The 22567-nt window shown below is 36.5% G+C and overlaps 1 protein-coding gene across 10 annotated transcripts in view; it reads right to left on the reverse strand.

Moving 5' to 3' along the window:
* FRYL (FRY like transcription coactivator) overlaps window positions 1-22567 on the reverse strand; it is a 285245-nt gene that overhangs the window by 29636 nt on the left and 233042 nt on the right. For 8 of the 10 annotated variants that reach the window (XM_055246240.2, XM_055246238.2, XM_055246241.2 and 5 more), the window contains 12 exons: window positions 21876-22080; window positions 20590-20711; window positions 19431-19621; window positions 17403-17497; window positions 15705-16312; window positions 15322-15419; window positions 9754-9924; window positions 8662-8802; window positions 5280-5477; window positions 1963-2124; window positions 1761-1835; window positions 1267-1443 (listed from right to left, as the gene is read on the reverse strand). In XM_055246240.2, coding sequence (XP_055102215.1) covers window positions 1267-1443; window positions 1761-1835; window positions 1963-2124; window positions 5280-5477; window positions 8662-8802; window positions 9754-9924; window positions 15322-15419; window positions 15705-16312; window positions 17403-17497; window positions 19431-19621; window positions 20590-20711; window positions 21876-22080 — 2243 coding nt within the window. The remainder of the gene's footprint in view (window positions 1-1266; window positions 1444-1760; window positions 1836-1962; window positions 2125-5279; window positions 5478-8661; window positions 8803-9753; window positions 9925-15321; window positions 15420-15704; window positions 16313-17402; window positions 17498-19430; window positions 19622-20589; window positions 20712-21875; window positions 22081-22567) is intronic. The other 2 variants (XM_063619509.1, XM_055246236.2) reach the window with 1 other exon arrangement.

The following is a 22567-nucleotide window of genomic DNA, read 5'->3' on the forward strand; positions in this document are numbered from 1 at the left end:
TGTATGTACATGAGAGCTGATGAATGTGTATGAGCTGTATATGAGTAGTATATGTATATGTATACGTATATGAGAGCTAAATGTATTTGAGCTATGAGGTTTGATTCTTTAGAAAAAGATACATCAAGATATGGTATATAGATACTTGGTATTAAGGCATTTTGGTCTTCTTGCATACAGATATTTGTAGCAATTTTAAAATGTACATTTTAAAAACAAAGCTATTTGATATAAACTTTCAGGGTTAAGAGACTGTGGTTTAGGGAACTGAGTTCAGCTACAGGAATGGATCTGTAATAGCCTAAGATAACCAGGGCAATCCTATTCTATTTACCAGAGTTATTGTTTCAGAAAGTAGCATGTGTCCTAATTTGGGCCAATGAGATGTTACAAGAAGTTTGCTAAGAGCATTTAGGAAAGCAACTTCCTTACTTTTCTGAGAGCATTTCTGGATGTGACCCTCACCTCCTTCAAACACTGCTGTGTGTGGGGCTAAGACTACCCAGCAATGATGACCATTTTGCTGCTATCTGAGGTCAAGCTGACTTGCAGAGAAGGGCAGAGCCTAGAGAACTGCAGATAAACAGCCAGAAACTTCACTGAGCCATATCTAAATATAAGCTCTAATTCTGGACTAGTTTTGTGGGCTAATAAACCTACTTTTTGAGTTTTAAATTCCATTTAGAAAGCATCTAAACTGGCATAACTACCAATATAATATAATCTAGACTAAATCAATTTAGAAGAGAAACGCTTTGAGTATTAAATGAAACCAGGCATTTGAGAGTTACCTACATCATAAAGAAGAAAGTGATTTCGAATGTCAAAGAAAGAAGCTCAGTCATTTGCCAAAGGGAAGAGTTCTAGAAAGACAAACCCTTTGTGACAGTCAATTTAGTGGTAAGTGCAACTCTCTTTAAAGTTGTCCTTAATCAATTTTCATATAAATTTTTACCATTTGGTTGCATATTAGTTTGTAAGACAAATCATGCAAAACATTTAAGTCTAAGCATACTCTGAAAATAATTTTGAAGAAATCAATTTTTTAATTTTATATTTTTAAAGATAAAGATGAAAAATGGAATGTTTCTCTTTTATCTCAGACTTATTCTATTGATTAATTGTGGTAATCAAATTTAGTTCCTAATTTAGATTTTTACCTTTTTGACCTTACACTGACCTCAATAAGGAAAGATCCTGTGATCAAATCCTTAATTCTCATACAACTCTTCCATAAATATTAATAGAGAAAGCCCACATCCTTACCTCTGCATCTTCCAATTCAACATCTAAAAAGTCAAAATCCTTAAAAACACCAAACTGTTGTTCACTGCTATTATCTTCCACAGCTACTTCTTCCTCTTGATTTATGTCTTCTGTTGTAGAAATTAGGCTAGTCTGTTGGTCACCGACTTCCAAATCCTCATTAGAAGAAAATACAACCTGATGCCCGATTAAAAAAAAAAAAAAAGTCCATTCATCAGATTTGTCACTCTGCGTATGAGATATCAGTACCCCAAAGCCACTGCAGGCCTCATTCTTCAATGAATTCAGAGCTTAAATTTGGTCTTCATGTTTAACTAGTTGAACACATAGTTAGCATGGCTGCCAGGTGTCACAAGAGATAAGAAATCTTTTTTTCATTCTGAGTTAATACCATAAGTAAGGTAAATTAGAAAAGGCAAGCAAGGAGACAGATTATTTCTTCAAGGAAAAACATGATCTTTAAGACCTTGACACAGGCCTTCATGATTACTCACTGATGGGTTCTTTGGGAGGCCAGATTCTGGACCACAGAGAGAAAGCACATTCATTAGCTTTTCTCTTGTTCTTCGCTAAAGAAAAAAAAAATTAAAATGTTAGGACTACTGATAAAATAAGACAAATTCTCAAGTTTTCATACCTATAACAAAACTGATTCTTCTATTCTATGAATGTTCCATCTTGATATTCTTTATGTACCTGTGATAACTGTGGCCTTTTCCAACTAACAGGAACCAAGGCATTAGAATTAGAACCAGAAGAAGTTGAGGAAGTACTTCTAGTGACAGCAATAACTTTTGGTTTCCCATTTCTTCCAGCCGCACTGTGCTGATCACCATATTTGTTTCCAATAATTGGTGTCTATACAGAAACAAAATGTCACTGTTTGGCTCAAATATTTCAACATAAAACAAACTTAAAAGGGTTAACAGTGCACCTATAATATTTTTTACAAACAAAAAAACAACATGAGAGAAATTACTTTGCATGAGGCAGATGTTAACAAAGATCAAAGGTAATTATATATATATATTTTTTTTTATTTTTTTATTATTATTATTATTATATTTTGAGACGGAGTCTCGCTCTGTCACCCAGGCTGGAGTGCAGTGGCGCGATCTTGGCTCACTGCAAACTCTGCCTCCCGGGTTCACGCCATTCTCCTGCCTCAGCCTCCTGAGTAGCTGGGACTACAGGCGCCTGCCACAACATCCGGCTATTTTTTTGCATTTTGAGTAGAGACGGGGTTTCACCATGTTATCCAGGATGGTCTCGATCTCCTGACCTCGTGATCCGCCCGCCTCGGCCTCCCAAAGTGCTGGGATTACAGGCGTGAGCCACCGCGCCCAGCCATATATATTTTTAATCAAGAGGCTTTATTGGAAATAATAATTTTACATCTGAGATTATCAGAAAGCCTATTCCTACTTTAAATATAATCTGCATTCTTTAAAAACCACCATCTCCACCTTTCCCCACCATGATTATAAAATATATCCAAAACTCAGAAAATATAAAAAAGATTGGTATTTTAAATATAAAATCATCTGTTTTCTTACCACTCAGACTTAATATTTCTTAAATTTTGGCGCTTTTTCAAAGCATATTGTTAAGTATGCTTCAGCAATGTGGTTTAGCAAATATTGAAGTAACAAAAGAGGAACACTTCTATGTAGATTCTTACTACAAATTTGATGTGTAATACTTCCAAAATTTATTTCAGTAAAAATTCTATGATAATCAAAAACTCATTTATATTTGACTTTGTAAAGTGTTTTAAATTTGCATTTGAAAATAAAATTCAAGCTCATCTGCATGTCATACCCCTTTATGCCCAACTGATCATCCTTCTCTCCCTAGCCTCAACTACGACCACTTCCCCCTCTCTGAACTTCACACACCAGCAAAACTGAGCTTGCTCTTGTTTTCCAAACATACCATGCTCTTTTATAGACCCGTGTTTTAGCCTATGTTGCCCCTTTGCATGGAATATCCACTAAGTAAACTTCTAATCATCTTTTAATGATGACTCCAGACTTTTAAGGAGGCCTTCTCTTCTACCACCACCGCCTCTGTGTAATCAAACTTGGGACACTTACCACTCTGACTGTAAACTGTTTATGTGCCTGACTTCCCTTCTACACATGTATCCATTGGACCATGTGTGATTGCCTCTATACCTCTGGTGTATCTCCAGTGCCTATGCATGGCAGGTACTGAGGAATTTTTGATGCAACAAATTGAAATTAAGTATATAAAATGTTTTGAGAATTTGCATCACTGCTTCAAATAGCATAATTAAGTTACACAATCGATTTCTGAATCAGAAGGAAAAGGAAAGCCAAGCTTCTCTATCATACTCCCATGCTATTATACATACATCTTGCTAGAAATTCTCAGATATTATTAACTAAAAAATTAGTAACAAATATGCTTTCTATATAAAAAAATGAAGTTTAGGATAAATTCTAATGCCAAGATTAAACTGCAATAAAACATTTTTTATCTATATAATTCTAATCAACAAAAAAGTAAGTAGAGCTTCAATTTTTAATCTTTCTCAACCTTACAATACTTGATCAATAACTTCCTTCTTCAGAAGTTCCTCCCTTGGCTTCCGAAAGACCATTTCAATGGCACCAAGGCACCAAGAGTGGGCTCAGGTGCCAGAGAGAAAAAAAATTGGGACTCTCAGCAAGGATGAGAAATCTTTAAGTGAGATTTTTATTAATATACAGCATAGCCAGGCTCCAGGGTTCTTTCTGGACTGATGGCCCCTGCTTCTGTCTAGTCCTAAAATATCCAGTTTCTCAGGTTTCCTTTAGTTGTTGCCTTCTGTTCTTTTCAGTTTTCCTTCCATGGTTTCAGCCATCTACTTATACAACACTGAAACCCTTAATTTGTTACTTCCACCCAAGTTTTCCTCTAAAACTTCAGATCCCAAAACTTAACTGACCACCAGGCACCTCCTTTAGTATGTTTCTGGGTCACTTCTGAGTCAACATGTCCAAGATGGAACTTATTGCCCCCTCTCCTTCCTTGCTGTAAGATCTGTTCCTGCATTCCCACTCTCTTGAATGGTGCAACATTCATCTACCTGTCAAGGCCATTCATCAAATCCTTGATGCCTCTTCCCCACTTTCCCATTAAATCCCATCAGTTACTTCCTTGGTCTTTTTGTAAACCATCTCTCTTCCTTCTTCATTACCTCTGCAATTGTCTTGGGACAGTCCCACATTATCTTTTGCCCAAATTCTTCTAACAGATTCCTTACCAACTGTCCTCTCCTCCTCCCTGCTCTATTTTCTATCCTGTGGCTAGAGTGATGCTCCTAACACGCAAACCCTAACACGCCAACTAAAAGTCCTTTAAGGGCTCCTACTGGTTTAGATAAAACCAGCTTGTTACTATGAAATGCAAGATCCCCACGATCTTGCCCCTTCCTATGCCTTCAGCCTCATCTCTCATCACACTCTACTTGCACTGTTTTGAACTCTGTGCCCAAGGTAGGCTGTACTAGTTGGAAGTGTCTGCAACACCATGCTTTCTCACACTTACAAGCCTTCATTCACACATTCTCCATTTCTTTGCATTAACCTCCCCTCCCCAAACTGCCATAGATGCCTGTCTAGAATTACTTGTCTTTCAACACTCAGCTCAGATGTTGGCTCCTTTCTGAAACCACTCCTTTAGATAGATGCTACATATTCCCCTAGCACTTTTAACGTATTCCAGCCGAGTGTTGATTACAATGTTTAGTTGTGAAGCTAAACACTGTTGGGAAGTTAAGCTGTGACGTTTCTTTTAGATGGGGAATGTACAGTCTGTTTCTCTAACTGACAGTAAGCTTTCTAACAGCAGGCCTTCCCCCCATCCCCACTTTGTTGTTCATAACAGCTATCATATTGTCTAACACTAGGTATGGGCTCAATCAATGTTTGTTAAATCAAAGAATGAATAAATAAACAAACGAAAATTCCTAGTAGAGTACCTTTATCAATTTCTGAGCATCTTACCTCAGATATATCAAAATGAAAATCTAAGGTCTTCCCAGGCAACTCCTTAGAAACATTATTAAAAATTTTAGTGAAGGATATTTCAGGAGAACCTGTATCTCCTCCATAGGTCTTGGGGATATCACTGGGTACGACAAGACTCGCAGAGCGTGACACCACCAGCTTTAATATGTTAAGGGCTTCCTTCCAGTAAGGACTCTGGTTTAAAAAATAATTGACAAGTAAAAGTTACAAATGCACATTCAACTAAGAACAACAATTTACTGTACATCATGAAAATATTATTTCTACAAAAATACTTGTAAAAATTACTCATTTTTAAGATCCTTAATGAAATGTTTGAGTTACAAAAGGAAACACAAGTTATTATTTGTACTGTTAGATTTATCAGATACCGTACGTGTAATAATGCTACCCAACTGAAATATCTTGCTTTTCTCCCAATAAGTGCTTTGTAATTACCATTAATTTGGACAGACTAATACAGTAACTTGGCAGTAGCAGTAAACAAAAGATTTGTATATACGTCAACTTTTAGCTGAATGAAGTTTATAGCTTTGAGACTCTAAAATTTAAGTATTTTAAGTCTTTGCAGATAAAAATTTTTTAATGAATACCTTCCTTTTTAGACATAAAAATATTAAAATACTAAAATACAGTTAAGTCTTTTTTTCTTGATGGCCCAGGCCCCAAATACTGAGAGTAGATACCATGCTAACGTGATGTTCTCAGGGATTACTGAGTTGTGTAGGCTGAGGTGTTTTTTTCCCTACATATTTTGGCTATTTAAAAAAAATTTTTCTGCTTGTCTTAGTTTTGTATATTCCTACCAATAAAATCTAGGAATTATTTATGAGATAGATGTACATGTAGAGAAGAGTCAATGTTTGATAAAGACTTTATCTTTCTTTTACCACCCACTGAAAAGGATACATAGAAAAAACTACTTCTCATTTATGGTACCAAAAATCACATTGCAACCTTGTATTATATTATACATATTCTTTCACAGCTGATATCTGAGGAAGGAAAAATAACCATTAAGACACCAAAAAAAGGAAGTAAAAAACCTTTGGCAGAACTGGGCTATCCAGTTGAGTTCATAACATCTTGCTATGAAGACACCTAAAACACAAAATGCTTGATAATAAAAAGGTCTACATGATACTGTGACATTTTAAGAACAGCACTGTAAAAAGTAGTTTAAAGGCCGGGAGCAATGGCTCACGCCTGTCATCCCAGCACTTTGGGAGGCCAACGCGGGCAGATCACTTGAGGTCAGCAGTTTGACACTGGCCTGGCCAATGTGATGAAACCCCATCTCTACTAAAAATACAAAAATCAGCTAGGCATGGTGGTATGTGCCTCTAATTCCAGCTACTTGGGAGGCTGAGGCATGACAATCCTTGAACGCAGGAGGCGGAGGTTGCAGTGAGCCAAGATCGCACCTCTGCACTTCAGCCTGGGCAACAGAGACTCCATCTCAAAACAAAACAAAACAAAACAAAACAAAACAAAACAAAAAAAAGTTTATATTTAACAAAATCATGACTAAGTAGAAATAATCATCATTTTTTTCCTGACAGAAATAATTACAATCTCTGGGCATCATGAAATGCTAAACTTTAGGGATGTTTTAATAAATTATAGTGCTGGTTGCGTTTAAATGTAAAAGATTATCAATAATTCAATTCTGTGAAATATTCAGTTGTTTAATAAAGCATAAGCCAGCGGCTGTGATGAGCCATCAGCTAAATATGATCTTGATTCACACATTTATAAAGAAATCTGGAAAAAAAATTGAGTCAACATTTTAAAATCAGGAGATTTTACAGAAAATTGTAGATTTTCCAGCTTCTCTTAAAATGAGAAGTCTCGCCACACTGGACCCATATTCTAACATGAAAACCACAGAGGAAGCTAAGTTGTGTTGCTCCTTTGAGATGGGGGGTGTGCAGTTCACTTGGCCACAAATCTGCGCTCCTTCTGGTTAGCTGCTTGTCCACTGGCAAGTTGAGCTTGTGGTTCTGAACATAAGAAATGTACCTATGGTTCGTAAGGTAGTGAATTCAATGTGGTATGTTTCTATGTGAAATACAGCAAATATTTTATGTTTTTTTTTTTAAGGTTTAAGAAGAAAAATGTGCTTTAGAAAGAGATATAACTGCTATCTGGTAAAGCCTCACTCACTGAAGGGTAAGACAGAAGATAAATAGGGCCACCAGAAAATCTTCCATTTTTTGGATATCTGCAATCACTGATTTTCAAGGGAATGTAAGAGGTAATCTGGATTACATAACTGAATCACTGAAAACATTCTAATACAGTTTTGTTACTTTCAGATATGAACTAGAATAAATTCCTTGTCAGCTAAGTATTTCCCATTCTAAGTTCTGCTCTAGTGAATGCAAACGTAACTGGAGTATAAACACAACATATTAATCTATTAAGGTTGTTAATGAGCTTGTTCTCTTTGGTGAGTTGTATCCATCCTACTGATCTGCTCAGCAATGCCTTTCTTAACTGGTAGCTCAAACTGATAGCTTAACTGAATTTCAAAGGTGAAATTCAGCAAAGACCAGGCCGACTTGTCATCATTTACATTTAAATCAAGTTTAATTTTCCACTTTCTAAATATCTGGCACTTTTTATCAGACACACATAAAAATCTCTAAAATGCAAACTCTTCAAAGAGGTTTTCTGTTTATAAAAGTAGCGTCTATGCCCACTAAGTAGAATCTCGTTAAAAAACAGAAAGGTGTGAAGGAAGAAAGAACAATGAGGCCAGGTGCGGTGACTCATGTCGGTAATCCCAGCACTTTGGGAGGCTGAGGTGGGCAGATTACCTGAGGTCAGGAGTTCGAGACCAGCCTGGCCAACATGGCGAAACCTATCTCTACTAAAAATACAAAAATGAGCTGGGTGTGGTGGTACATGCCTGTAATCCCAGCTACTTAGGAGGCTGAGGCAGGAGACTCGCTTGAATCCAGGAGGCAGAGGCTGCAGTGAGCCGAGACTGCGTCACTGCACTCCAGCCTGGGCAACAGAGCAAGACTCCATCTCAAAACAAAAACAAAAACAACGAATGAGTCACAGTCCTAATTTCCAGAGTTTTGACTGCTGCAATGTGTATATGCATTCCTTCCCATCATTACAGAACATTACAGAAATTGTTAATACGAAAAGTAGAAATCACACTAATTCTGATTCTGGTTTTTGTCACTTATATTGAGAACATTTTCCATACTGCAAATATCCTGAAAACATGATTTATGGTTGAGCCACTTCCCTATTCTTCGACATTTAAGGCATTTCCAATATTGTGTGATTATAAATCATTTTTAGATGAATGATGTTATATGTAAGTTTTGTGGTCACTCACCTGTACATATTTGCCAATAATCTTTATGATCTCCAGATTAAACTGCTTGGCTGGGGCTGCGGACAGGTCAATATGACTCAATAGACTATAAATAATCTGTAGCAATGATTGCTGCATACTGGACAATCCTTTTTCTAATAGCTAAAAATAATGTTAAAAGTAATATTAAAGTATACTTTAATCAAGTTGAATAAAAACTCAATATTTACATTTAAGAGGTTGAAAAACATAGATTTAGCCTATGAGTTTATAGTCACGTGTATCAGAAATCTAGAGACTAATAAAGTGAAAGGCAGAGTCTATTACTGTTATTTTTCCTTGGTTCAGAAAGGAGAATTAGACCATAACTTTTCATCTAAATCATGGTGTTTTATTTCCTTAACTAATTTAGTAGGTATTACACTTTATTATAAACTGACAAACATTTTTAGTGACTAGGAATCTCTTGCTTTTGACTTTTTCTTTGCGCCTATCTACTTAGTAATTTACTTTTCTGGGCATAACGTTACTTCTTAGGCATCAAATAGATACTAACTTTTTGTGCTGTTGTAGGGCTACTTTATCATCCATTTTTTGCTGCCTCAAAATCATATTTTAGATAGGAAGCAAATGTATATCAAACTAAAAACTTTTCCAGAAGAAATACTTTTGTATGCTGTAATTATTATTCTAGAAAAGATTTCTAAGCTAAAACCCAATTTTGTAGAAATAAAAATTATAACCATTCTCTAGGATCAGGACCACTAAAAACACATTTTCCATTTTTAATTAGGTAAAGTGTATATTATTTTGAGTTTCATGTCACTTAAGGACAGTAAATAAGGATATAAACACTGGACATGGAAAAAAACCCCACCTTTATAAAAACTTATTTTACACTTGATAGGAAGTACTTATATTTTTATCTTAAAAAATTGTTAACTATGTTGACTCTCAGACAATTTGAACATCAGTTAATACCAGTGCTGCTTCTGCATATAAATAAACTTGATAAGGTGCCATAGAGTAGTTAAAATATATGTATGTGTATATATATACACATATATATACATATATATATAGTAAATAAGAAAATATTTTTGGTAAATTTACCTCTGCAAGATAAGTCACAAGATTAAATGTTGTATCTGAGAAGGAGTCATGCAGGTATCTGCACACAACATTGATCCAGTTAGAACAGTCTCTGGAATATGTGTGTGTACTGTACAAACTCATCATGTGTGCCAGATTGACAAGTGTTGGGCATTTTTCTTCTGCACAAACCTAGAAAACAAAATTATTTCATTCACCTAAAATAAAGACACAAGTTTAACTTGATTTTATGCTAAATGTATTTGCTTAATGAAATAATTTAGATGTATATTGGTTTTAATGCATTTTACTTCAATACGTTAGAAAAGTGAAAGGAGAAGAAAGCACAAGGCATTCTTCACAGAACAGTGAGAGCTAATACAGAAAGAGGATTAACGTCTTTGTGGTTACTAAATAGTACAGCCTTCTTCAGTCTGAAGATCTGTAAACTGTCTCTGGCAGGAACCATGTATGGTGTGAACTCGGGACATCATTTTGGAATAGCTTTGTCAAACCCAGGATGGATCAGTGCACAAGTGCCTACACAGGCAGATATAACTAGGGAATTCTCAGGGAGGCTCCGAGCTGCTGTGCCTGGGAGGAAATGCTTCATTCAGCCTCCAGCTGTGTCCAAGGTATCTCAGTAGAGCAGTCAGTTGCAAACAGCCTCAACATGTGTGACGGTCAAAGGACATCACTGGGGCTCTGATAAACTGGAGTCCAGAATCTCCAATGGATGACAGTCTGCATGGTGGACCCCAAACTGCTCTTCAGGAAATCATCTAAAGCTCTAAGATCTTCGGTCAATCTTTTAGAGGCTACTCTAAAATGTACTGACTCTCATGTTTGTTTGATACAATACTAAAGAATCTGAACCAACTAATGTTTGGGGGAAATTTTACTAAACGAATGCGCTTCTTTGTCTGTTTGTTCCCTGGGTTATTGGTGAGGATGTTCCCTGGCCTCTCCCAGGGGACACCTGAGCTATGCAGAACTGGAAAAAAGCCATGCTACTTTTACATACCAATCTGTCATAAAAGGCTAGCCTCATTGTCATTTCTGCTTTTAGTTTTCCTTTTCCTTATTCTTCTGTCTTATGGATGTTTTGTATGTATTTTTACAACTACCTACAGCATTTGGTAAAGAAACTGTCCTTTTAAATATATACATCTTCAACTTTCAGATGAATATCACTAATTTTGGTAATTCAGAAGATGTTTAATAGGCTTGGAGGGCCTCAAATTCATCATTTGGACATTATCATGGAACAAGCACAAAATATAAAGGTTATGCAAGGTCATGCATAGACTATTAACACAGTAGTACCTGGGAAGTTATTTTATAAAATCATTAAAACCAGCTGATTTCATGCAGTAGTGTTTTGCCCATAAAACAGACACCAGAAAGAAAAAGAAAAAATGGGTTGGTATTTCTTATTTGCATTTCAAAATATAATAACTTATTATTAAAAATCGCATAATTTTATAACTTCTCAAGTTGTCAAATTCTTTTTTTTTTTTGTTTTATTTTATTTTATTTATTATACTTTAGGTTTTAGGGTACATGTGCACAATGTGCAGGTTTGTTACATATGTATCCATGTGCCATGTTGATTTCCTGCACCCATTAACTCGTCATTTAGCCTTAGGTATATCTCCTACTGCTGTCCCTCCCCCCTCCCCCCACCCCACAACAGTCCCCGGAATGTGATGTTCCCCTTCCTGTGTCCATTTCTCATTGTTCAGTTCCCACCTATGAGTGAGAACATGCGGTGTTTGGTTTTTTGTCCTTGCGATAGTTTACTGAGAATGATGTTTTCCAGTTTCATCCATGTCCCTACAAAGGACATGAACTCATCATTTTTTATGGCTGCATAGTATTCCGTGGTGTATATGTGCCACATTTTCTTAATCCAGTCTATCGTTGTTGGACATTTGGGTTGGTTCCAACTCTTTGCTATTGTGAATAGTGCCGCAATAAACATACGTGTGCATGTGTCTTTATAGCAGCATGATTTATAGTCCTTTGGGTATATACCCAGTAATGGGATGGCTGGGTCAAATGGTATTTCTAGTTCTAGATCCCTGAGGAATCGCCACACAATGCCATCCCCATCAAGCTACCAAAGACTTTCTTCACAGAATTGGAAAAAACTACTTTAAAGTTCATATGGAACCAAAAAAGAGCCCGCATCGCCAAGTCAATCCTAAGCCAAAAGAACAAAGCTGGAGGCATCATGCTACCTGACTTCAAACTATACTACAAGGCTACAGTAACCAAAACAGCATGGTACTGGTACCACAACAGAGATATAGATCAATGGAACAGAACAGAGCCCTCAGAAATGATGCCGCATAGCTACAACTATCTGATCTTTGACAAACCTGACAAAAACAAGAAATGGGGAAAGGATTCCCTATTTAATAAATGGTGCTGGGAAAACTGGCTAGCCATATGTAGAAAGCTGAAACTGGATCCCTTCCTTACACCTTATACAAAAATTAATTCAAGATGGATTAAAGACTTAAATGTTAGACCTAAAACCATTAAAATCCTACAAGAAAACCTAGGCAATACCATTCAGGCCATAGGCGTGGGCAAGGACTTCATGTCTAAAACACCAAAAGCAATGGCAACAAAAGCCAAAATTGACAAATGGGATCTCATTAAACTAATGAGCTTTTGCACAGCAAAAGAAACTACCATCAGAGTGAACAGGCAACCTACAGAATGGGAGAAAATTTTTGCAACCTACTCATCTGACAAATTCTTTAAAACATAAAAAACTTTCCTGAAGAATAAAACATTCTTAGAGAGTTCTTACATTCTTAAATAATTTTTTTAAGGAATGATTTTAAAAAACTTATTTTTTGAAAATGGAGAAATTTCCTTGGAATATATGCTGTGCAATTTTATAATAGAACAAGTGACAGATTTAATTTTGGAATTTTTGAAATGCCAGGTTAAAATATGATCCAAAAAGCGTGTGTTTTATAACAAACTTTTTTAGCATACTATTTTTGCCATAATGAATCACTAGAGAAAAATATTTGTCCTAAGTGTTGCCTCATTTTGAAATTCTGTGCTCTCCAAAGGCACAAACAGTAGAACTAGGGATATTTGCATAATGAAGGAGCACATAATGGAGGAAAATTACTCTCGACAGTTATAAGTGAGAGAATAATTAAGGAACCAATTTAATTCACATCCTGCAGGTTGCTAAAAGCATACGGAGAGGGAACCTTTGTGTGCTGTCCAACAGAAAGAAAACAGACTTAAAAACAATTTATGAATCACAGAAAGCCATATCTGATTTCTTAAAAGCATAAAAGATATTTGGGAATTTCCATGGCCCTACTGTGGTCACGATATCAGCAGCTCGATATTCAAGGAGCTGTAACATCCTTCAGGCTAGGAGGCCACACTCCTTAGTTATCCCAGCATTTAGCAGGCAGTAATCATTCAACACATTTCGGCTGCCACTCTTAAATGCTTCTACTCCCCTTTTTAGGGGATTTATGCCTTTTATTTTCTTGAAATCCCCAAGTAAACCAATATACATTTTCCCCCTTATATTTGCTTTCCAACCCCTCAGGTAGGGAAAAAAACTTTGTTTACACAAATTTTCTAATCATGTGTCACTAAAATATTAAAATGAAAGTTATTTTAATAAACTTTGTATTACTATTAGACTTTATTAATGCAAATACAGGCAGTTGGTTTTAGGCGAGTAATCATTTTCAAAAGGCAATATTTCTAATAGTCATAATTTTCACCCTCTCTTGATATTTAATGTTCTACTGGATTAGTTTAATAAAAACCAAGAATAAAAGACAACTTTTGGCTTATTTCCTACCACCACCATTTTTATTAAAGAAATGAAGATGTTTCCATTAGCTAAAATAATGGCTCTTTAAAAATACATGCTTTTAGAATAATTATATTAAGAATCTTTCCCTATCTAATTTATTTAGGAATTTAATTGGGGATGGTGTTAACAGCATATTTCATTAAATATTTTCATGTCATTTATTAAATGTTATTTGTCAAGATAGTGAAAAGGTTCTTACTCTTATTACTGCTAATGGGATTCATTGGGTTGCCAGTATTTTCTTTCTTTACTATGCTGGCACCTGGAGATAAATGTGCACTTAGCAGTGCTGCACTCTGGGCCATGGAAAGGTGGGGGTTTTATTTGGCTTCCTGCATGCTTGCTCTTTCCCCTTGCTGTGCTACTTGTTAATCAAATCCCAGCTTTTAAAAAAAATTGCTTACATAAAAAGCTTTTTCTGGGGATTTTATTTGCTTGTTCTCTTCTGTAGAAAAACTTCCCTTTTTTTTTTTTCTCCTGGTACTTTAGCTAAGTTCTTTTACTTAATCTTGCTATTCACTCACCTCCCCCAGTTCACCAAATTTGCTATTATATGTATGCTACTTGTAAATTTATATAACTCCCTCTTAGAACTGTTTATATTTTCAGTCTGAAAAGCCTTTTTTCCTCCAGACTCAATGAGTGACAGAAAAAAGTTATGAATTATATTTAAGCAAAAGGCAGGCTGTTTGAGAGTTCCTTATTGTTCTTGAGAGGGGACTACTAAAAATATAAAATGTCAAAATCACATTCTTTTAACATGAAGGTTAAGAGCTATAATACTTTTAAACAAATGTTAACAGATGATTTACAAAAATATATAAAATGTCAAAATCACATTCTTCTAACATTAAGGTTAAGAACCATAATACTTTTAAACAAATGTTAACAGATGATTTACAAATAGCTACATCACTGTTTCTAAAACAGTATGATTTTTGAAGGTAAAAGAGCCAAATAAGGAAGAAAAGAAGAATGGAGTAGAGACCGAAGATGAAGAGAAAGACTGTTAAAAGGAAAAAAGGCAAACAAAAAGGGACAGAGAATTTTCCAAATCCTAAAATATATTATGCCCTCTTCTTCCTCAGAACCTCTGCATCTGTAATTTCTTCTGCTTAGAAAACTTCAAACCCTGAACTCCACTCTTTGCCTCTCATCCAGGGATCTTACTTTGGTTATTCCTATCCATTCTTCGATAGTGATCTAAGTCAGCTTAGATAACACTTCCTCTAGGAAGACTTCTGTTTTGTGTGCTCCTTGAGTATTCTCTCCCCCACCCTCCCCCCACCCCGATAAAATACCAAATCGGACTCTCTGGTTACTGTCTACTTACTTCACTGCATTCCCCATGATAAAGTACACTATCTACTTTGCTTATCATGTATTTGTAGCATCTAACCCAGTGCTCAGTAAATATTTGGTAGTGAATAAACGAATGAATGAGAGACAGACAAAGAGGCAGAAGTATGGGAAAAAGAGCAGAAAAAGACTCACTCAGAGGAGTGTTACTCTAACTAATTTTATTTACTGTCATTTGAGCAGTTGTAACTTACACCATTACTATGCAAGTCCTTTATGTGCATAAAAATAAAAATTTAAATGCAAAATTCATATGGGAAGTGACAATAAAAGGATTTTTAAGAGATTTCCCCCTCCTTTAACATAGACTACAAAATAATTTTCCTATAATGTTACCTTTCAGCATAACATTTGCTTACCTTTGCTATTCGACTAGCTGTTTCTTTGCAAAACTGAGTTGGGCTGTCAAAATGCTGGATTAAGTGAGGCAATAAGCAAAGGATGTTAAGAGGAAAGCCTATCAAAACAAAAAAAAAGCAAACAATAACCAATTTTATTGCACATTATTTTAAAAGTTAAAGGTATTTTTTTAGATGGTTCACAGAAACCATTTTCTTTTCATTTCCTGGGATACTCGATCTTCTAGTTCTTTTTTGGCTTTTACCAAATAATTTAAGCTACCTAGTGTATAAAAACTATGACTATTTGCAAAAAGCAGAAATTAGTCGATTTCGAAACAAATGATTAGTTTACATTTCACTACATAAAATGCAAAGTGCTGGTGCAATTATATTAACATCACCTGACAATTGGGAAGGATCCACCAATGTATGTTTGGAGACAGAAATGAGTTTACTGAGGAGGTGCACGGTCATTTCTTGTGTAGATGCTGAGGTAAAGCCCTTAAGGAAGAGCTGCTGAAGTCCTGGAAAATTAGTCCATTTCAATTTGCTTTGTACATTTTCAATCTTCTCTCTACTCTCTGATTTATCCAAAGGCAAATGGATAAGCAGTTTGTTGAGAAGCCTGAGAGCCAGGAGGTATTCATATTCATAATCTGATTCTAGTAAAGATGCTGCTATCCAAAAAATGGTGGCCATCACGTTGGTAGGCTCAGTAGTGGACTGCACATCACACATTCCTTTCTCTCTTAGAGAGGAAAGGCTTCTAGTCCTTGCTAAACTACTGCTATGGTTTATCCGTCCATCCATTATATCCAGTGTGTTACTCCGCCGCCGGTCACCTCGTCGGTCACCAATCAAACTTAATCTCAAAGAGTTACTTCTTGCATTACTGTCATATCCCAAATAACTGCTACTATTAATGGGATTTGTGCTTAGATTGAGTTGTCCAGTGCTTTTCCTGTTAGCTGCATACTTGTTTCCCATTATAGGATCAGGATATGAGGTTCTTAAGAAAGAGAAAGAAGAGATGAATGCATACCCAGTCACTTCTTTTGCTGAATTAATTTTACTTCTGAAAACAGTGAAAAATAGTAACTGGTACCAGAAAAATCATTTTTCAGTATATCTGACTTTGTTGAATCCAATTTCAGTTTTCCCTCCAAATTCAAACAAAAGGTACAACAGTACCTTTTCTCCTGTGGCTAACAGTTTCCTTTGAGTTGAGAGGAGGCTCTACTTGCTGAGAAAATTCTGCTATAGTAATCGCTAACAACGTTCAGCTCTGAGATTTAGGCATACATTATGTGCAAAGCTGACTTCCTTTGTCTTGTCCTCAAACTTGATGGTCCTGATGTCCCTATTTCTGTCAATGACACACTCTTTTCAAAAGAACTAAGCTCAAAAATTTTCGATTTCTCCTCCTCCCTCACATCCAATTTTTATTAAGAAAATATTGACTGAATGCTTTTTATGTTTGCCAGCTGTATAGGAAAGGAAGGAATGTTAGACAAGTCTTTTGAAAGAGGAGATAGATATGTAAATGGATAAATTAATAGTCTGCTAATTGCTATTATTAAAATATGAAAAAATCACTGTGAGAACCCAAAGGATGGAATAATTAGCACGATCCTGAGGGAGTTATGCTCAGGAGGATCTCCTGAGGGAGAAATGCTTAGCTAGGAAGTGACATTTGGGATGGGACTTGAAGGACTAGTCAATTCTGGGCTTGCAAGGTAGAAAAAGTGGGGAGAGAGGCTGCTGCAGGGAGAAGGAACAATACGTGAAAGGTGGGAGAGCCTTAAGGCTCCCAGACAGCTGGGGGAGCAACAGGATGCTGAATCCTGAATGTGGCAGGAATGAAGTGGCGTAGCAGAAAGATCTCTAACCAGCACATTAGAAGAAAAACAGCACTGCTAAAATCAGCACTTGGATTTTTCACAAGTCCTCACTGTCTGTGGCCCATCTCCCCACTGGTAATCCATCTAATTTGGGCGGTATTGTACTTACTAACAATATTAGAATTTTAAAAGTTATAGTTATATGTAGTTAGCTATTCAAGTTCTCTCTATATTAGGTTGCCTGGTTTAAATTCTTACTGAGAAAGGGCAGAAAGAAGATCATAATGCTTCATGGTTTCAGCCAAAGTATCAATTGCAGATTCCAATGTGAGAAGAAGCTCAATCACAAATCCCTGGGGGGAAAAAGGCAGATTTTAATTAATTATGCTCTGAAATAAAGAAACTGCCATGGACTTCCTAATGGGATTTTAAAATAGAACAAACTCCATGTTATGTTACAAAATGATTAAACTCTCGAGCAACATGATCTTGCTGATTGATACAAACTCATCAAATCAATGGTGTATAAATTGATTGTAATGGTGCCACAATTTACTCAAAATTGCTCAGGTCAGAAATCTAGGAACCATCCTTGTTTCTTTCACATCTAAACTGAATCCACCAGCAAGTCTTGAAAATATTACTTTTGTTTGTTTGTTATTTGAGACGTAGTCTTGCTCTATTGTCCAGGCTGGAGTGCAGTGGTGCAATCTTGGCTCACTGCAACCTCTGCCTCCTGGATTCAAGTGATTCTCCTGCCTCAGCCTCCCGAGTAGCTGGGACTACAGGCATGTGCCTGCACACCTAGCTAATTTTTGTATTTTTAGTAGAGACAGGTTTTGCCATGTTGGCCAGGGTGGTCTCGAACTCTTGATCTCAGGTGATCCACCCATTTCAGCCTCCCAAAGTGCTGGGATTATAGGTGTGAGCCACTGTGCCTGGCCGAAAATATCACTTTTAAAACACACATTAAAAATCTGGCCACTTTCCTCTACCTCCATAACTTCCCTTAATCTAAGCTACCACATTTCAGCTGGACTCTTAACCTCCTGACCTCTCTTGCCTCCACTCTTGCCCTCCCTACAGATTTCACCCCAATGTCAGAACGAGTTTTTTTTTTTTTTTTTTAGATGTTGGGCAGTTTATTATAGATGCTACAAAGGGATTTGTTATATTTTTCCCAAAATGGTTAATTAGAGGCATCCCAAATTACAACTCCTTTAACATAACTCCCAGCTCCATGCAGCCTACTTACTATGGGCCCAGCTACTGACAGCTCAGCTCTCTTTGCCAGTCCAACTTTTTTTTCCCAATACGCTCAAACTTTTCTTCTCCAAGAAGACTTCCTGAATGATCCCAGTAGAACGAGTTTTTTAAAAAAGAAATCATATCCATCACCTTCCTTCCCTCAAAATGTCTGAGTAGTTTCCCATCAATTCAGAGTGAAGTCCTGCCTCTTACCAGGGCTTACTAGGCCTTACGTGATTTGAGCCTACCTACCTCATCAATTTCCTGCTACACATCTTGCAGTGTATTCTAGTGACACCAATTTTCTTGATGTTCCTCAGAAAAGCCGTACTGCTTCTGCCTCAGGGCCTTTGCATTTGTTAGTCCTATTTTCCTTTGCCTGAAATATTCTTCCCCAGATCATAGACAGAACCTACTTCATTTCAGTATCTCTTCAAAAATCACCTTCTCAGATGGATTATCATATGTAAAACAATTCCTTCTCCTTTAATCTTATTATATTCATAGCATTATCGGTAGGATAAATTATGTTATGTATAATTGGAAGACTAAAGGTTTGTTTCCCTCAATAGAATATGAGCTCTAGAATATCAGGAACTTTGTCTCATTGATCACTGTATCCCTGATGTTTATAACAGTGTTAAGAAAATCATTCGTCTGTACAAACTGAAGTTCTCTAGTGCAACAGTTCATTTATCTTAAAAAATAAAATTCAATTCTCCACTTTACATTTAAATTTAACTTCCTATCTTTTTTACCTTGTGATCATCCCAGGTTAAGATCTTGGGGGGCGGGGTGTTGTGTGAGTGGGCGAGTGTAAAGCTTTTTCTGATAGGCACTAGAACAGTTGATTTAATTAGTAGGTTATTAGATATTAATTACAAAATTAACTTTGTCTCTTAATTCTTTGCCTGCTCAATATCTGACTATAATTCTAGATGCCCATTATCTTGCTCTAGCTATAGCAATCTATATTGACAATAAATCCTTGACAACTAGTAGCTGCTCAATAACTGCTGAAAGAATATAAGGAAATACCTGTGCATCTTCTCCTGGATCCCCTACAGTTTCTACAAGTCTGGAGAGAACATCAGAAAGTGTAGTTGCAGTGAGAGGCTGCTTTAGGGCCCTGAAAATCTGAAAGGATCTCCCAGCATAGTGTCGAGAAGAACAGGAAAGTGCTGTTTGCAGAGCAACTTCACTAAGATGATGTTCCAGATGAATTCCTTCTGTGAAGGCAAACCAAACGAGTAGGTTGTTCTTGTTCTTTAGAATACTAATGGGGTTATAATCAGAAGTGAATCATTTTAAAGCTAGCAGCTAGCACACTTCCTGGCAAACCAGATAGGCACTCACATTTTATAAGTCAATGCTTTTTCTTTGCTTAAACTCCATTTGCATTTTAGATGACCCTTTAATCTTTACGGAAGTAATCCTCGAGACCAGGGTTTCTCAACCTTGGCACTACTGACCTTATAAGCCAGAAAATTCCTTGTTGGAAGGGCTGCCTTGAACAGGGTATGATGTTTAGCAGTGTCTCTGGCTTCAACCCACCAGATACCAGTGTAACCCCTTGCCCCCAACCCATAATTGTGACACTGTCTCTAGACATTGCCAAATGTCCCCTAGTTGAGAACCACTGCTCTAGACATATACAATTTGACTATGATTTTCTTTTTTTTTTTTCTTTTTTTTTTATTTTTAGTAGAGACGGGGTTTCACCATCTTGGCCAGGCTGGTCTCGAACTCCTGACCTTGTGATCCACCCGCCTCGGCCTCCCAAAGTGCTGGGATTACAGGCGTGAGCCACCGCGCCCAGCCGACTATGATTTTCAGAATGTGTTGAATTTTAGATTATTGAAGACTATACCAGCACAATTATTTTTAAGTTTCCCATTTCTATACATGTCCGTTTAATGTAATTTTTTCATAATATGCAATTGTATTGTAATTTTATGATGCCATCAAACACAAAACTAAGGAGCCCAGCATTTCATAGATAGCACTCTTATTTTTAAGTAGTAACTTAATTTTTCTTCAGTGAAAACAGATGTTATCATTAATAAATTAAAAAAGAAAACTTGTCTAAAACTTTTAGAGGTATCACAGTATCAACTATTAATTTTTTGCTAAGCATTATCAGAAATTGATATCACATTAAAATGTCACTAAAACTAAAATATTTCTTAAAAGATACCTGAGCTTGACTGCTTAAAAACAGAAACCACATGTTTCAAAAAGGTAGTTAACTGTTCAGCACTCTTTATGCTAGGATTCTTGGCAGAAACATCCTCATGGTTCCAAAGGGGCCCTCTTTTTCTGAAAACAGAGAACAGATGTAATTTCCTTGCATTTTCACTTGTGATTAACAGTTGTACTCACACTTGCCTAAATTACACCTTTACAATTAGAAAGGATGGTAGTTGAATAAATAGGTCACAGTCTACTACTACTTAGGCACATGAATATGTAATGATCTACAGCAAGGAGAGAAGATCTCATTTCAGTGTCTAGCATCAGACCAGTCAAATTCTCTCAGAGGTAGTAGAAAAAGATGCGAAATTTTGCCAAGTGAGAAGCATATCGGTTACTGCTTATGTGTTCCAGGTCAAAATATAATCTGTATTTAGATTGTAATGCAAAGAAAATAATTTGCTGGTGAAATGCAATGAGAATAATTTACTGGCTAAAACTACAGGGACAGTTTAGGACAGAATAATGTCCTCTTGATTCTTTCTTTAAAACGTCTTTGTGTTCTTGGCCACCACCTCGGTTAAGCTCTTTATTAACACAGGCCCAAAGTGCCCTGAGAACACGCTACGCACTGCTTCTGGTTCCTTCCACCTCTACTGCATCCTACATGCTGTTATGGGGCTGATTTTCTCCACATATTTATTAAATGATGCCCCCCACCCTCCTCCCAGCTTAATGATTTTCAATATAATCTACAACCTTATGGCCTGGGCTTCATGGCCCGCCAGTTTGAACTCTCCCAAGCTTTCTGTAATTGTCTAGAACAACTCTCTTTTCTCTGCATTACAGTCAGCGTGGATTCCTCACCGTTCCCCAACACATGGTTTTCTTGTGCTCCTGTGATTTTGTTCTTGCAATGGAATGCCATGCCCTTTCTCCCCACCTATATTCCCACTCTGCTTATTTTGTCTTGCAAAGAGTAGACCATAAATAAATATTTGATGACTGAATGATAATGTAGCTAATAAAAGTGAAATATATATTCAGATAATACTCGTTCTCTTTGGGCATTAAATAGCCAGATATGATTAAAGTCCTGAGGTATAACTGCATTGGTACAAAAGAAGAGTCTTTGATTGCGTCCTAATTTTCAAAATACTGTGCAATACAAACCTGTGTATTTCACATCAATGGTATTTCAGAAAACAAAAATATGGCTCATAATACCTGATCAATGAAAGAATGACTTAACACATACACTGTTGGGATACTAAGAGCTGCCAATGTTACCTTGAGGTAATGAATTCCATGAGGGTTTTGACTTTTCCATCCTGCTCCACTGAGATGTCAACCTCATTGAGGATAGTGGTGTGCAGATGTGAAATGGCAGCACTGTTATTTCCTAAGCTGATACTAGAAGAGGTAGAACTTGAGCTAAGCCCTGAGTCAGTCATAGGGGAGGGCTGGTAATCAGGTATAAAATCGTTAATGCCTGCTGAAAGAGAAAGATCGTCATGAATACCTAAATCATGAAAGAATCTCCCAAAAAACCTACAGAATTAAACTATTGTTCCTTACAGACTCTATGAGACACATGAGGAAATCTGTCAGTGCAAGGTGATGTGAATCAGGGCTCCTGCTGATCCTCATAAACACCAAATTACAACAAGGAAGTTCTGGGGCAAACATTGTTTCACAGCTTGAAAACTTAGCAATTTGGATGTACTGTGCAGTCCTCTGCCGCCACCTGCTGAAGAAATTTGCAAGTGGCACTTTCCTAATATTTTGGCACATTTTGTCAACATTGCTTGTCAGTCACATTTCTATAATATGAACTGATTTTCAACTTTTTATGGAAAATTTTCTATAATTTTTGATCCATTTTCATTGCAGAAAGACTCATCTATCTGAAATACACATAGTGCGTCAATCATTTTTTAAAGAAACTGTTAAAGGTTATTACTAATGCCCATATTTACAAA

Source organism: Symphalangus syndactylus, chromosome 16 (assembly GCF_028878055.3).
Source record: "Symphalangus syndactylus isolate Jambi chromosome 16, NHGRI_mSymSyn1-v2.1_pri, whole genome shotgun sequence".
Lineage (NCBI taxonomy): Eukaryota > Metazoa > Chordata > Mammalia > Primates > Hylobatidae > Symphalangus > Symphalangus syndactylus.